Source organism: Schistocerca gregaria, chromosome X, assembly GCF_023897955.1.
Source record: "Schistocerca gregaria isolate iqSchGreg1 chromosome X, iqSchGreg1.2, whole genome shotgun sequence".
NCBI classification, from domain to species: Eukaryota; Metazoa; Arthropoda; class Insecta; order Orthoptera; family Acrididae; genus Schistocerca; species Schistocerca gregaria.
In genome coordinates, this window is record NC_064931.1 from 329815573 (window position 1) to 329833905 (window position 18333).

At 37.4% G+C, this 18333-nt stretch overlaps 1 protein-coding gene across 6 annotated transcripts in view; it reads right to left on the reverse strand.

The window, feature by feature from the left end:
- Positions 1–6129: 6129 nt before the first annotated feature.
- LOC126298371 (solute carrier family 41 member 1-like) overlaps positions 6130–18333 on the reverse strand; it is a 150433-nt gene continuing 138229 nt past the window's right edge. For all 6 annotated transcript variants that reach the window (XM_049989674.1, XM_049989677.1, XM_049989676.1 and 3 more), the window contains 6 exons: positions 14725–14869; positions 14505–14651; positions 10261–10408; positions 9933–10141; positions 9702–9850; positions 6130–6546 (listed from right to left, as the gene is read on the reverse strand). In XM_049989674.1, coding sequence (XP_049845631.1) covers positions 6361–6546; positions 9702–9850; positions 9933–10141; positions 10261–10408; positions 14505–14651; positions 14725–14869 — 984 coding nt within the window. In that variant the 3' untranslated portion in view covers positions 6130–6360. The remainder of the gene's footprint in view (positions 6547–9701; positions 9851–9932; positions 10142–10260; positions 10409–14504; positions 14652–14724; positions 14870–18333) is intronic.

Genomic DNA, 18333 nt, shown 5'->3' on the forward strand with positions numbered 1-18333 from the left:
ACCACTATGTCATTCCCAGCCAATGGCATCATTTGGATGCAGTATGGCCAGGTGTGGGATCAGCACACCTCTCTTCCTAACACTGTCAGTTTTGCCGACCTTGAAGCTGTTACTTCTCATTCAAGTAGCTCCTCAGTTGGTATCATGAGGCTAAGTGGACCCTGCATCAGTCCTCCTGACAATGGAAAATCCCAGGCTGTGCCAGGAATTGAACTTCGTTCCCCACATTGCAGTCAGCCACACTGACCACTCAGCTACTTACATCTGATATACCAGTACAGAATTATTCTCTTTCTTCATTATTATGCTGAGTAGTACAATATTTATCTGTGCTCACTTAGTATTGGAGAGGATATAATAATATCAAATAAATGCCGTCACAAAATTAGTAACCCATTGTACCAGCGATTTATCCACTAACATACCTAATACATGTTATCACCCTTTTTATTTCTTTGATGGCACTGTATTTTTCTGCTTTTTGCCGTTGTCTGTGCATTTCGTGTACACATCCTTGTGTCTATATCATGAAGTTTCTGTTTCCCTGGTACATGACTCAAAACATTCCTACCCAGAGATCAGAATGGAGGACTGTATCTGTAACACTTTGCTTTGAGCCCACTCATAACCATGATAGTACACTAGGATGGCTCTTATTTTTCAGATTATATGTTTCCTTTGTGTTACACATTTTTCAGGTATTTTTATGTGACAAATTTACATAAATATATAACTTAAATTTTTCAATTACATTTTATGCAAGTCTGTTCTTCATGGCTATCTTTGCACACTCAGAATATGTCTGTCTCAAATAACTTTTGATCGATTCCACACACAAATACTTGCTTTCCTTTCAACTGTTGACTGACCAGCAACTGGCTCTTCTTCAATAGTAAGGGTCTTCAAACCATTGTCATGTGCTATTTCCTGAAGTTCTCTCTTCACTTATGAACCCGTGACAATCTTCATGCATATTTCTGCAGTTGCCATCATGGTTGACGCGGAAATTCTAATTCTGATCTGCAGTTTCTCAGCTCCTATGTTGGAGTTTATACTGTTCACAATAATTCATCCCACCCAGGCAGTGTAACACACTGATATCCAGTTAATTTACAGAGCCACAAACTGTAGAATAAAACCATTAATGTTTTTGTGACAGATGTCCATTTTATCTCATGGACGTAATATCTATGGAAGTAATATCTGAGGAAGTGTTCTGTCTGCCACAAAGAAGCTGAAGATATTGTTCTTGATGTGACTGTTACCTTTCCTCTAAATAAAAAGACTACTGGGGTGGTCCAGACTGAGCTGTATAAATTGATGGCTGGTTTTGTTTTGCCTTCTCCATAGCTACTATTGGGCCACTGACCCAATGTCACCTGACCAATACGATTTATCAATAGAGCATGTTTTAATTTAAGGAAATTGAAGTACATAATCTATCCATATTAGGTAATGATTCAATTTATCAGACCAAGGTAATACAACTCAAAGTTGGTGGTACACTTTTTTCTGGATTTTTCATTTTGAAGCATCCAGGGGCACATTTTCCCCTTATCCTACTGAGTCCAAATTACACACATTCCAGCGTAACATCAAGCGCCAGCACGTTGGCCTGGAACATTACAGCAGAGAGGACTGCGAGACGATGTCAGCCAATAGTACACTGACTACGACAACACCGCAATAGGAGCGGCCCCTATATGAAGATAATATAAGCACCGCTCTGCCTAGCTGTGCCCGCACTAGAAGACAAGCCGTCATCCAAACACTTTAGCCATGACTTATGAACTGTTGTTTTTAGCTTGCACTGAAATTGTATATGCCAAAGGACATTGATCATTAGCATGTCACCAATTGATTGCAACACCTCTTTGTGAAAACAAAGTTAAGTATTGTCAATTTAGCTTCCTGTAACAAACTCCATTAATACGATTTGCTTGAATTCTTGTCTAACTATCCGAGAAAACAGCTTCCTAGGCACCCTATATTAGACAAGTGGGCAGGATATGACGACATATCTCACTTTTACATGGGATACAACCACGCTGGTGTGGTAACCCAAAGAAAAATTTCTCAACAGGTGTCATGAGAGCCACTCTTGTGTATACACGTACCGTTTTATGGTTAAAGCAGAAGTCCTTGTGGAGTTTGCATATTTCTTCATTCAACTTTGTGTGGCAAGTTAAGACTAACTAATGGTAACTGGTCACTGCACATACAAAATATTTAGCTGCTTCACATGACTGACTATACTCAGAGAGATGATTGCTTGTGAAGCCAGTAAAAAATATTTGCAATACACAATAATAGTTCAGGCACAAGAAAATGTACTTTTGATAAATTTTGTTAAGTCACCACAGATGATGACCATCTCAGCCACAGAAGATACATAGTAATAACATTTGAAATCAGTCATTCTAACATGAATATGTAGAGAGAATTGTTGTGATATATTTGGTGTAATCTGTTATGAGTAGAATTTATAAAAGTTAGTGATGAATTAAGAGACTACTTTTGTTTTTGCAGATTTTTATGAACCATCACGTCCATGTATCTGTTGCTTAGTCCATTCTTTCCTCCAGTCTTAGTTTTCTGTTCATACATTTACTTGAAGTAAAACAATGTGTCTTCTCCAGTAAGGACAAAACATACAGAGAAATGTTCTGTATTTTAGTGTGTCATTGCTGTCAGCCACATTGTGGTTATTCTGACTCAACTGATTAAAAATATTGTGACTGAGGTTATGTTAACCTGCATATGTAAATTTTAGAGTTTCATAAATTTAGGTAGCAAAACTTATAACTTTATATAAACATGATGAGCACTTAAGATTAATTGGGAAAAAAAATTACACAGAAAAGAACCTCTTCACCACGGCAAGGGATTTCTCAAACAAATTTTACCCTTTTTTAAAAAAAAATAAAGTGGTCTTAATTGCATAAAATATTTATTAAAATGGTAACTGGTTTTGATCAGTTATGATAACAATGAAAGTTAGAAACTAAGACGTATAAAGAAAAGAAATTAATGAAAAGATGTATACCATCACTCATTGAGCAGAAGCAGTGGGCATAGCACGAACTATATGAGCAAAGGCACAAACTTTGACTGCTGAATGGCGTAAATAAGCTTTGGATCAAATATGAAAAACTCCGCCCATTGCCTGCTGCACGACATTGATAGTAGGAACCAAAATAATTACAAATCTGACTATAAAAAACAGAAATAATACATTAAATTACATCAGCATTATTAATTGCTGTGAGCAGCATTTAATCTGTAAAACGATAAAAGTAAATATAAAAACCAACAACAATCAGTTTATGGGAATGGTAGCTGCTCTCTCTGGCCAGTACGTCAAAGTACGAAACAAACCAGATTTACAATTCTAATATTGGACACTTTTACCTTGTGTCTTACCTCAGATGGCTCCCTCTGATGTCATGCAGCACAGGTGTTCGGCAGAGCGTCTCCTATTTAATCCACAGCATATTCACAGTATTCAGAAGTTGACGTTTGTGCCTTTGCACATAATGTTGGTGCTCCGCCTGCTGCCTCTGCTCACTACCCGAGGATATACATCTTTACATTAACTTTGTTTTACTTTACAGGTCTTATAATTTTAACTTTCATTGCTTCTGTATCCTTCTAAGTTGTAACATTATCTGGTTATCAACTACTGGTTGAACAATGATCATAATTTATTGAAACCAGTTACTATTTTAATAAATATTTTATGAAATCAAGGTTTTTTTTTGTTAAATTTTACATACATCGCTGCTTTTGCACTAGTGTTTTCCATAATTGTCCTCAAAACATATTAAAGATCCAAGACTATTCCTGACTTCCATAAGCAGACTTCTAAAGAGCAGACATCCGATTTCAGAATATTTTATCCAGCGAGAGCCTGGAAGCCAGAATAGTAGCTTGTTATACGGTCCTCTCAATGTATCGCCACGTCCATCAACACTACTCAAATTGCGGAACATCTGGATTCTGACACATGGAAATTCATTCTAGTGAGTGCCATACACTGACTTCCCTTGTTGCAATATTTTATAGTTTGTCTGACAGTTTGAATCACAGTAAATTTTACACATCACTTTATATTAGTAAGTGGTATTATTCAATTTTTTAATTAATTTGCATAAGCTTCCTGGATAAGAAATTCATCAATTTTAACAGAGGATGAGAAATACCGTAACTTAAAAAGAGTGTGAAGTGGTATGCACCATCAATATAATAAAAAATGTTTGGAAGATAATCAGGTACTCAGAAAACTGTGACATTAAGATGCAAGAACTAGTGTATCCTGTAGCAATGCAGTGAGAATTTCTTGTTTTCAATTCCAAGTTCAAAACATTATTCCATCAATGCAACGATGAAGGAAAGTATGGAACAGAGCTTAACTGTAAGTACTATATGGCCACCATTACATTGGAGAAAAAACCTACCTAGTCTGTGTAACTAAGTCTGACAAAGGTGAAAGTAGTAATAATGGCGTGTTGTTGCCAAGATCAATGACAGTTTGAACTTCTTAAAAATATAATACATATGTCTACAGCAACCAATTAACTTAGTTTGCAACCCCTAAAACATGGGTGTCTGCTGTATTCATGTTGTTCATTTGATTAGGATGAGAATATGCTGTTGCTTATGTATTCATAAAATTCTCTCATGCTTCTAGCTATTTCAAGTTGTAGAAGCACTCAACCGAAAGCTCATGGGAATGACCACACCTTTAGAAATAATTCATGAAGGTAAATCAATCAATGAAACAAAACATTTTATATTCTTAGGTGTTAATAAGAGCCTGAACTGGAAGTCACACATTATCTGAAACATCTAAGCTCTATAACTTTGGCATTACAGAGAATGTCAGATTTTGGAGGAAAAATATAAAAAAACTTTACTGACTTTCCCTATTTTCATTGACTAATGTCTTATAGCTTCATATTCTAGGGTTATATGTCACTGACAAAAAAGTAGTTTCTCACACAAAAACTGGAAATTAGGATAATGTGTGGTATCCACTCAAGAACTTCCTGTATGTAGCGCTTTAAAACAATTGGGCACACTGACAACAGCATCGCAGTATATTTACTCCCTTATGAAGTTTGTTGTCAATAACAGTTTGATTACAACAGTAGCATTTGTAATTATAATACCAGAAGGAGAAATGATTTATACAATCCACCTCTCATCCTTAGTGTGGGACAGATGAGAGAGGCATTCAGCCATAAAAATCACAGCCAACCTACCCAATTATGTAAAGAACTTAATAAGACTAACTTCAAACACAGCCAACTGAAATCATATCTGCTTTAGACATAAAAAAAAAAGAGTTATGAAACCGTGTAGACTGTCCGTATGTTGCCATATTTTCCTCTGAGAATGTGTATCTTAACTGTAAAACCGACTCATTTCACATCAGCGTGAGAGGTCACAATTACAGTTCCTGCAACATGCACGTAACTGATCAACTAACCAACCACCTGACATTCATACTTCTACGAAAGCACGCATCTGTATACTTTGCTTAAGAACTTTAAAATTTTTACAGTTAGTGAATAGATAAGCAAGAATAAAACTTTTAGGAACAAAAAATAAGAAATTTAAAAATCAACCAAAATAAGAGAGGTGCAGTATGTACAAATCTAAGAAAGAATGTTTTGTATTTTATGATTCCACAGTAGTTCAATAAGTCTTTAATACGACTTGCTCAAATAAGGTGAGCACTTAAACATAACATCAACCCAGAACTTTCTTTAAAATGTTATTCTTAGAACTTACCAGAAGCTGTTGACAGTATCATAATGACATTAAAAATATTAAACACACATTTTAATAATGTAGTATGAATGCAAGGGTAGGATGACCTCCCTTGTCTGTAGGTCCACAATTTTTTGTCGTCTTTGTTTAGTTTAAAAATATATAGTCACACAATCTTTGGCATTGTTCACACTTATCTGAACCAACGAAAGGAAAGAAACAAACTGAAAATGTCATAAAAAATGTGTGAAAGTACAGTTCATGTACTTAACCTGCTATTTCTATCTCCTGCACATTTATTTTTATTACTTGTCTGCATAGATGTGGTCCAGCATGTGCCTTAAAAGAAACAACTGTCTCTTACACTTCTCTTTATTATTACAAATATCTATTTTACGTTCAATATTTCTTTATAAATATTACAAGTAAAATTTATTCAGTATTCTTGTTTAAAGCATTGAGTTTCCAAATTTACAATATGGTATGGAACACATCATTTTACCGGTCATGATTTTACCACAGCTTTTAATTCATCCACAACGGAATGTTAACTGTAGTGCAAACAATGAAACAAAGGTCCTCTGACTAATCACCAACATCACTATCGTGATCACCAATAATGTACAGAAATTGGAATGCAATTGCTAGAAGTCCAGTGCCTAAAAAATCACCAATGGCAGTTAAGTACGGAATGGCAGAATTGTCTGGATCAATTGCTTTCTTCCACATCCAGTGTACCATCACATGACAGATATACAGCAGCAGTAATACCTGAAAACACAATCTAATATTAATTCCTGAAATTTAAATTTATTTATGTTAATTCAGATCCTTTCAAGGTATCTGAACAGAAATTTATACCACAGCATACATATGTGACGTGAGATGGGGGAGCCAGGAGTGCTAACATCCGAGATATATATAGTTTCAGAGTTGTATTAGCAAATGCTCGTGATTTTTTTCCATGCTGCTGCTTGCAATGCTAAGCTCCAAGAAGTTTGTGAGACTACTAGCAGTTCCTTTATTTGACTCACAGATGGCAGAGACACAATTTCAAAATGGAACTCTGTTGGACTTGGTTGTTTTGAATTGTACTCATTATCTTTGGAGATGTGTTAGCACATTTTGTTCTATGAAGAACCAAAGTGACAGTGATAGAGTGGGATCTCCCAGCCCTTCTCTTGCAAGTCAAGTCACATTACAGTTTTAGTTTTTACACACACACACACACACACACACACACACACACACACACACACACACACACACACACGGGGGTACTTCCCAAACTTTTTTTCTTTTTTTTTTTTTGTTAATTCTAAAATTATAAGTCCAGATTTGATATGGGAATTTCATCTCTACCATGCACAGCAGTCTCATTTTCCCCATTACAAGAGACACAGGTGGTTTCCTGCCTTCTCATCTAGAATATCCCTGATGAAATGTGAGCTGGTTAAAATTACCTGGCAGCCAACCTGCTTGCATCCTCCAGAAATAAATATAAATGAATTAAGAGCTGGAAAAAGCAAGTTATATGTAGTATCTCAGAAAATGTTAAATACTTCACTGATGAAATTTCGTCTTCTGCTGTTGCTGTGTATTTTCTCACTTTATGCAGGCTGACATTTATTGCACTTTTTTTTCATTTTAGTCAATACTGGGTTTCACCTGGTAATCTCATACACATTCAATCCATTTCTTTGGTTTTCCTCTTTCCCTGGTGAAATTTCTTCGCTCACAGACATTTGGTGCTGAAAATATCCCAACAAAATGACACTTGTTCACTGATTCCCATAAGTTAATTTCAAAAGCAGTGTTTCTGCATAACAGCAATAAATTCCCATTGGTACCTGTGGATGCACACTGCTAGTATGAAAGAAACCTATGAAAACTACAATTTATATAGAAAAAGCTTAAATATGCAATGTATGACTGGAATAATTGTGATTTGTAGGTAATTGCAGTTATTATTGGTCTGGAGATTTGTTACACAAAGTACTGTTTTTTCCCCACAGAGAGTAAGGACAGAAAAACCTGTAACATTAGAAAAGAATGCCCTGTAAGTCATTTATTGCTGGAGAAAAAAAGTGAAACATGACAATGTGTAATCCTAAAAATTTGTATCTACCTCCATCACAAATGAAACTAGGATTTATGAAGATTTTTTCAAAGCCATGGGAAACACACTTGGTTTCACATACTGAAGACATCAGTTCTCTCAAAATAGTGAAGCAAAAATTAGAGAAGGAATATTTTGTTGTCCACAAATATGATCACTAATTCGTGATGAAAAGTCTGAGGAACTATTGAGTCCACTGGAGAAAGCAGCTTGACAAATATTTAAAAAAACTCAGTTTTTTTGGGAAATCAAAAGGTAAATTCATGTGGTATTGTCAATGATCCTACAACATTTTATTTAAAGTCGGGTTGTAATATGTCCCGAAGGGTCTATTTCTGCAATTGCACCTACATTTCTTCCTGAAAAATTTTGGCACAGTGAGCAATGAGCATGGGTAATACTTTCATCAGGAGATTTCAGCTAAAGAAGAGAGGTGTCAGGGCAAATGGAATCTTAGTATGCTGACCAATTACTGTTGGACCATCAAGAGGGGACGCTCTACATGCAGAATATAGCAAGAAGCCTATTTCTCATTTTCTATTTGAGTTATTGTGTTTGAATACTGTATAGTTAAGAACATTAGTGTTTGAAATTATGAACGGCTGTCTTTTGGAAACCTGGTGTGATGTGGAAAATTCAATGGCATATTCGAATTCAGGAGAAAAGATACTAGCAGAATCACATCTCTGTCATTCCGAATATAATTATCTGGTACTGGTAATAATTCTTTCTAAACCTATACTCCACCAGACTACTATTATTTCATTTTCATACTCTTGGATGAGCCATGCATACATTGGTGCACTAATATATTCTCTCAGATCTCCAAATTTCTGGATGTGGCACTTAACCACATGCTTTCTCTGTATCTATAGAGACCATATGCAGTTCAGTTCATGGGTTCCCTCCCAATAATGTTCCATGAGAATTAAAGATCATTACTTCTGTTTCCTTGTTTGGTATAAATCTCTCCTGATGTTTTATGTTTGAGAAGTTTCTTCCATTATCTTTTCCCAGACTTTCATGGTGGGTGCTATCAGTTTAATTTCTCTATTGTTAGTGCAGTCTTGCATGTCATCTTTCTCTTTGAAGATATACACAACCGTACTGTTGCTTCATCCACTGTCTTAAAGTTTCCTCTTGCCACACCTAGACACTTTCAAGCTTCTACTGGGATTCAACTTGACAAGACATCTGTCCAGTTTTACTTTTATTTGAAGCTGTTATTAATTCTTTCCATGATAAATCCCATGTCACACTCTGAGAGGAATCACCCACTTCTAAGACTGCTTAAGTTTTCCCCCCCTCCAGTCAGAAGCTTTTCAGGGTTATCTTTCTGTCATTCCTTAATCTTAACCTCATCTTGGACTAAAAATCCCACTTTGTACTTTGCTTGTGTAACTTGGGTGTTTGGCTGATTTGACTATGGCCTTTTGTATTTGAAAAAGATTAATATTTCTCTCTTGTGCTCCAAATTTCGTCACACCCCTCTTGGCATTTTGCTTTGAAAGTCTCTCACACTTCCAACGCTCCATTCTTCAAGATAGCCTGGTTTGATGCCTTGATGTTAGAAAGGCACTGCAGCCAGAAGTGTCATTGAAAAAAAAAAGTTTGTGACAAAAAAAAAAAATTAAGCATTTCTGTTAATTCCTTAAAGATGCTATATTCTTTACGTCCAGTAATATGCAATAAAATGTGATATTTTCTTTAGTATTGCTGACATACAGAAGTTCATTGTGTAACAATTCTATCAGTTCTTATAATTGATTACTGCTGATATAAAAAAATGAAAATTATAGCAACTGACCTGAAGTAATGCAGCTAACAAATAAACTGCTACAAAAATAGGTGTTATTGATGTATGACCAGCCTGCAAGTAACTTATAGTACATGTGAAAATAAGATGGCCTGGTACAACCATCATAAGAAGAACACGAGCAGTTCTTGCATGACCACCTGCAACAAGATGTACATGCGATCAGAAACACACTCCATTTACATATCAATGCTTTCCACCCCCAAAAGCATCACTATTTACCTCGGCTGCAAAGTGCTTCCAAAGGATTAAGGCAGATGGTTCTGGCATGCTGAGGTAACTTTCCCAGACGACTAGAGCGATGAAGAGATGTAGAAATACGACTGGCTTGCACAGCAACCAGATTTCCTCCTACACCATTTATAACTGGCTGAAACACAGCTATTCCTTTGAAGTTGGCTACAGTGAAATCTAAGATAAGGCCCCCGACACTGGAATGGTACAGAACAAATTGTTACTCAATAACAAACATCCTTTGGTCCATATACAAATAAATACAGTCTGCTAATTCACAAAGAAGCAAAAAAAAAAAAGGCAGTGCAAATTTTACCTGCTTATAAGCATTGCAGATATCACTGGTGTCCATCCTGTGTATAACACTTCTTTTGTGAAAGTATTTCTTGATGCAATGACAATCCATACTGGAGTGAGTACTAAGAAAACCCCAATTATAGTTGGTGCCAGCCAAGGTTGTGTGTCTATGGATTAAATTAACACTTTTTAGTGTCATACAGTAATAAATATTGTTATATGCACATTTATTTTCTAAATACCAGACAATTATGTATGTCCCAAAGCAGAATATACAACAACAAAACATTGTGGTTATCCAGTATGAAGTATTCACTGTATTGCAGAGTGTGTTGTTATGAAATCCCTTAACGATTAAAACTGTGAGCCCGAAAGAGCCTTGAATGCATTCACTGACAGCTTAGTCAATAGGAGCTTTGACCTTGTATGGCAAGGGTCTGGATCCAAGCCTGGGTCCACTGTACAATTCTAACCAGTCAAGCAGTTTCAATTTATTTTCATTTTTCACTCATAGAATTTAGAGAGAGCATTTACACATTTATTCCAGTGATTGAAAGTTACCATCTATTAAAAACTCCTTGTTATACCTAAATGAAACGGTGTCAACATTTTATGGGCAAGAGTAATTAAAAGTGAAGCACCACAGGGACACATTAATTTCAATTAATTTTATTCAATTTAATATGGGAGTTTCATTTTTCCTTCAGTTTTAAGGTGCAGGCTCAATAAATTAATGCAAATGCACACAGTGGAGGAAAAACTATTGTAAAAATGGCCAATTTGCAATTATTTCAGCCATGAAGAATTACTATAAAATAATCAATAACATTTATTCTAGAGGAGTCTCTCACACCCTTCAGTTTCGATAGGATGCTACCAACTCTACAACATATACGGAGAGGAAGGACCGTGAAAATGTCTGAAAACATCTTTGGAGCTGTTCAAGAACACCGTGTCACCAATAAGTATTTTAGACCTCCTTAATGTTGAAGAAACACGCCATTACGTGATTCTTGCACAATAAACCATGTGATATGGCCACTTCCATCATGGTCAGGCTACAGAGTGATCAGAAATGTTGCTAATAATGCCATCCATTTAGAGTAATGCACAACTGAAATCTGTGTGTTAATGAATGTCTGACATGCTCAAAACAAATGCAGGTGTTTCACAAATAATGGCTGCAGCTTCAGCCAAACACACAACCAGCTCTTCTCTAGTGTATCAGTGCCTTCTGCACCAAATACTTCATATCCACCTACGAAAGGAAATCTGTAAGACAACATTCTCATCAACACCTTTTACAGAACTATTCACTACATGGCAGTTTGAACACTACCTTTGAACAACTAGCATTAAAATCCTCATGAACCGCTATTAGGAGGGAAGCTGTGCACCGACGACATTTTTTTTTTCATTTAAAAATGTCTATCCATTTACCTCCTTCAAACACTTAAAATTTTTTTTATATGCCATCCCTTAAACAAGGAAAGCAAATTTCTTGGGATCCCTACGTATGAGGAGAAACACGCACTCATGCAACAGAGAGAAAACAGCTATCTGGCTAAAGAAAAGAAAATAATCATAAGAAATTTCCACATTCAGCATGCACACGTAAGTTTTGTCTATGCATCGTGAACTGCCATTTATTTATGGACTTGCAACTTTCTAGTACCTGACCATACACCAACAAGAACAACAAAAGAAGATTACTACATTATTATGAAAAAAGGGTGCAATAATTCTATAAAGTTCAGTGCTGTAAAATACTGCAGGAAATTGCCTTGTGTGTGCTGAAAACACTCGAAGTGGTACAGGAAGCACAAGAAAGGATTACAATGGGATGGGATAAAAAGAGATCTTACTTTTTCCAGGTTTCAAAGTACAAGATGCAGTCTGAGACCTGAAGTTCCCAAATGTTGTGTGTGTGTGTGTGTGTGTGTGTGTGTGTGTGTGAGTGTGTGTGTGTGTGTGTTTCTTGAGCTTACAGGTGCTCAACGGAGAGGTTATCAGCGCCATTACACACATTAAAAGAAACAAATGTGAATAAAATTGTGAACATTGTTGTCACACAGAGAGGGAAACCTATAAAATGATACTCTTACACCCACTCCCACCTTACTCATGTTGACCCACACAATCACTATTTCATATGCCTTAAGAAAATGGAGAAAAGGCGAAAGTTGCTGTATCTGGTGTTAAAACAGAAGTAAAATGACAGGGGATCTAAAAAGGAAGGCACAGGGAAATGTAACTGGTCAACCACTTATAAGAAAACACCCGTGGGGCAGTCACCCCGTAAACAAATTAAGAACATCTCCCTAAAATTTGAATAAACACATTGGACAAATCACAAAAGCCTAAAATTCTCACCACACTCATTTGAATATTACTTAAAATAAATGGCAGATCTGTCGGCAAATCTGCTGCAGCCCTCTGTTCTGAAAACAATGTACAATATAATAACCTATGGCACACAGTGATCTGTGTGTCGTTAGTACCACACATTGGGAGGGTCCTCTCACCGTAGCAAGAAGCAAGAAGCCATATGTCGTAGGGCTGTGGCCTATGCAAAGACAAGTAAGGAGAACCTCATCCTGTCTGTATTGCTGGAAGGAGGTACAGCACGTCCGAGTTGTGGGCTTTACTAGACACTTCCAGCCACTCATCTTTCTATCAACACATGACTAACTTAATTACAGCAGCATACTTTGGGCATCAGGGAGGGGGGGAGGGGGAGGGGGAGGATTCTCTCCGCAACTGACATTTCATGCTGGTTGCCCACATAGGATGTTTGTATAAAGCTGAGCACAGCTTTCATGACTTGGGTTGTTTATACAACAATAAGACACATTCTAAACATGTCATTTAAAGTACTCCATTGGATGTACTGAATACAGCTTTAGATCACTACAGCAGACCATGATTTTAACTTCTCAGGAAGTGAATCCTTGTCAAAAGTGAGGATGAATGGTCCAGAGTGAAACCAGGCTTTGACATGCAAAAACGCATTTCATTAATGTTCTGCCTAATTCTGCATATATCCGCAGCATTAAACTGCTGAGGAAAATTAAACCTTCCACAATATTTAAGATCTTATGGGGTGTATTGGTGACAGGTCTGTCACCAAGTTTTCTGCAAGCGAATAATGCTTCAGACTTGGTCTGAGTTGCTCTTTTAAGACATAACCATTTCATAGTTTACTGAGGAAAGAGAGGTCTACAAATACATGTTCACTATCATCAACAAATAACAATGATTAGTTGTTAGACAGGGTGCTATGTCAGACTGGATACAAACCAGGAACTGAGGAGAGTACATTTCTATAGTTCATTTGATTTTGCTTTCCTATGAAGGCATGGACCTGGAGGGTAAGTTCTTTGGGTCATAACTATCTGTGTTGAAACAATAAAGTCCACCTGGAGAGATTGCCATAAGCTCATGGCCCCTTATTGGTAACTTGGGTCTTTTCACTGTGTGAGATATTCACAATGACGCCACCTAATCGGATTGAGGACTCTCCTGATGAGTGCCAACAGCCAAAGCAATAGCCACCTTGACTGATGGCCATTCTTTGGAGTCCAATTGCCAGCATGCCAGCAAAAGAAGACACTTACTTATAAGCATACACATGAAGGTAACAGCTTGGGCATTAATGGTGTGCCCCAATGTAGTAAGGCTGGATATAACCATTTAGTATCTGATTCCTCCCCCCTCCCCCTCCCCCCCCCCCCATTCACCGCTCCACATGCCACATGGACTGGCTACCATACTGAGTAATGGGTATTTTGTGCACTTCCCTGTATGGCCTGGACATGCAGTGGTGGAGGGAGATGAGGGTCAAACCTGGATCTAACAATCAAGCACAATGAGCACAAGTTCTGAGTCCAACAGTGTTGGAGGGAATCTGGCACCTTGAGGTCACCAGACAACAAAAGGAATTAGTACCGCAATGGCTCAGGGCTCCATGCTTGTCATCCACACACTCAAGAAGAGTTCTGAGGCCCCAGGTTTCTCTTGTTCTTCACTTTTAAATGTGTGTATCCTGTCAGTACTGGAACTTTTCCACCTGAAGATATGTATTGGCCAACCATTCTTATATGCAATTTTACAGTTTTCAGAGAGAGAGAGAGAGAGAGAGAGAGAGAGAGAGAGAGAGAGAGAGAGAGAGAGAGAGAGAGAGGGGGGGGGGGGGGGGAGTAGAACCGACACTGATGATGAATTAAAGCACAAACACTTTTAAGTGAAGTTTTTGTGACTTACCAATGGAATTGTACAGCCACATAGATATGCCCGACAGCAAGGCAAGTGTTGTCAGATCTCCTAAACTAGCAGCAATAGGAGTTGCAATATTATCTGGATTGATATTGCACTGTCGAGAGCTCAGAATAACAGCAATCATTACCAGTCCTGCGAAAGGAAAGATGATATAAGCCACAATTAAATCACAGGGTAATCAATTTACATACTCACATGAACTTACCCAAAGCAAAACTTGCTAAAGATGCTGTTACAACACTGCTTGCACAAAGTAGTAGTCCATGAGCAACATCAAATTTCCCTTCAGGAACCCATCCCATCACCATTGCTACTACGGATGCTAGGAACCCAACAACAGTAGCCTGGCACTGTAAAGATGTCTCCCATTATATCAGTAATTTTCACTCGAAAAAACAAATAAAATAACTAAACCAGCATATATTTACAAGCATAAAATAAACTACAACCTCAGACTACTTTCCAAGCTTTTTACTAGCTATTTATAGGTTTAAGTACACCAACTAAGGTCAACGTAAAATTTAACAGCTATTTTCTACAGTATATACAGTCATTGTTTGTGGCAGCATTATTATTTTTTTATTAAGCATTTCTAATCTATGAAAGCTCTTTGTAAATAAACCCAAATAATGTAAGTAAAAAGCTGTGGGAGTGCATATAGGCATTATCTGCTGCATGTTATCATACTGTATTAATTGGTACCAGCACTATTATGGAGTTCCTTTAATGCAACATTTATTTATTGCATCATATTTAGGGATATGATGTGTTACAGTAAAACCATAAGTACAACTTCCACAGAGAGAAGTCACAAATGGTACAGTTTTCACTAACAGATAAATTGATTCATAAGGAAGGTTTGTATACACATTGCTCAACAAAACTTAAGGATGAGCTAGGTAAAGTAATGTAGCACGAATGAAAGTGCTGGAGCACGTGGCCAGACGTCTCCCAGTTGTGCGCAGAAAGTTGGATGTCGCATGACATGAGGTCTGTGTGACTATTTTCACAGCATGGTTTCATGTGCATCGGGAGCATTCCGAACAACTGAAACTGCTGTCTGAAAGAGGCAATGTTCACTATGGTTAACAATAGCAACACATGACTGTTACATTGTGCAAAAGGCAATTACAGGACCCACATCAAACAGCACATGCAATTGCAACCACATTTAACAGGTCTAAAGGCAGGCAATCTCATGCTCCACGGGGTCATAGCAGTGGTCTCACTGCCCAACAACCAGTATGTTGTGTTCTGTTGACACCCACACATCGGTGGCACCATTTGCACTGATGAGTGGAGTTGTGTACTCTTCTTGGGTAAGAGGAGAATCAGCATGAATAGTCATTCTAGATATACCCTCCTATGGCAAGAGGTGGGAACATTTAATGCATCCATGAACGGTGTTGAACGTGATTGTTTTGGTGGTCCAGGTCTTAGGGTGTGGCAATCCATAACATTGCATGGATGTACTGATCATAAAATGTTTTAACACAGTACACTCACCAATCAACATTATTGTGACACCGTACTCTTTCCCCATATGATTCTTTTCAGGGTTGAATTTAGCTCAGACTTCATTCTTCTCTCTCTGTAATGAGAGGATATTCGGCAAATGGACTGACTGGCTGGCTGGCTGGCCAGCTCATACCATTCTTTAGAGCTTTCAGTACTTGAATGTTGTATCAACACGGTACTGCAAATAATAGCAGCTGTTATAAGGAGAGGCCAGACCCTGTGACACACCAATTTTGAAAAGGTTTGTGTGTGAGACCTGCAATTTAATAGTTATGAGGAAATCTAAGAATTTGTGATTTTGATCCACTGCCGATATATTTGAGGAGAGCCCTCGTTAACTGAGGTGGTGACCAAATGGTCGAATGAAAGCATTTAGATGACAGTAAATTTCTGTGATCATGTGTTCGTGTTCAAACCACACTTCTTTCAATACTGTTTTTCTCTATAGTGTGCTGAAGGGTGCCAAAATCTGCAGATATCAGGGTCTAGCATCTCCTTGTTAGATGTTACATCACTTGATTGCAACCATTAAATGTCTTTGTAGTTTTGAAGTTTATTGTGAATGAGAAGAAAGCATGAATTTTGTATGGGAGATGCTCTAGTCCTCGATACACTTGGAACACTAAGTCATTTGAGGTCAGGGTAAAAAAATAAATAAATAAATATCAGGAAGGCTGTTTCAAGCAACCTTAGCTTCATTCACAAAGAGATTCCATATGCCAAAATAAGTAAACCTAGCCATGTGATGAAATATGTAAATTTTTGATGGTGCCACAGTGTAAATTCTCACTAATCAAAATTATTTATGATGGAGACAAATACAAGAGCATCACAGCACATTTCAGGAGCTTTTTCAGTGAGAGACTGTTAGTGCTCTCATGTGGAAGTTATCTTTTTCTTGAACTGAATGGTGAACCAATTATCTTATTTATCCAATTATAAGAATATGTTTTTTTTCTCTGAATGCATCATTCAAAAAATCCAAGGTTATCCTACGTTCACCAATTAAATTATTGGTACTGAGGTCAACATTTTTAAGTTATGTAATATATTAATATAGGGGTCTTACATTATAATGAATCTTTGACAATAAGGTAATGTGCAGATTTATTTTGAAGAACTCAGAAGGTTCAGAGGGGAACAGTGAAACCAGCTCAGCTGAGAACTATGATGAATGTCTGAAGGCGAGTGGAAAGCAGGTAATAAGTTTCATTGTGCTACCAACTCTGGGAATGTATGCTACATACCTTGGATTTTTATGAACATCTGCCACACTGAAACTGCAGTTTGCCTAAATCCATTTGTAGTCAGAATTGAACTGACTTTAAAACTGCACAAATACTCAACAACAACACAAGTTTCTGCATAAGGTGGCAGAAATCTAGATGGGGTCAGTGGCGTACTTACAGTTTCATGTAGCAACGTTGTCAACACATACCAAGAGGTATTATAGAAATGACAGAGGGTATGTGCCAGCTCTTGGTTCTATGCTCCCAATGAGAAAGCAGCACGCTGAGAAAATGTATGAAAGGAAAAGACTATAGAATATTGTCACATTATCATGTCGGTATACAGGGAGAAGAAAAATTTGCACACTGACTTGGTAGCGTGAATCCTCGCATACTTGCAGGGCGAAAATGTCTGTCACAAAATTTCGTCCTGTGCATATTTTTGTCATTAAATGGATTTTAAAGATTGGAAAACTAGCAACACTGAATGGCAACAACCTCTTGTCAGCATACAGGAGGAGTGCTGTGCAGTGTTTTGGGTTAGCATGCAGGAAGTTGAGGGTTCAATCCTGGGTCAAGGCGTATTTGGTTTTATTTGCCAGTTTCTGCCACATGATACTGTAGTATACACCTTTTTCTTAAGCCACATGTATCTGAAATTTACATAGTACATGTTTGGAAATTATTTGCAAAGCAAGTTGCTAGCCCTACTGGTAATGTATGGCCATAATGAAATGTAATGGACCTGAATGAGGCAAGAATAATAGTTGGTAGTAATTGATGGCACCACTGGGGGAGGCTACACAGAAACAGGTTTCAAATTTTGTAAATGCAGTGGTGTGAAACACTTAGGGTCCATGACATGCAAAAGGATTCTTTAAAAGCTGACCTGTGAAAATGTTTGTACTTCCATTTCTGTGTTCATAGTATGCAAGAGAAAATGTGTTGCAGAAGACATTATTAAGCTCTGTATGATGATTTAACTATAGATACTGTACCATGCAGATGACATTCAGCAAATAAAAACAAATATGCCTCGACTCAGAGTTGAAGCCTTGACCTACTGT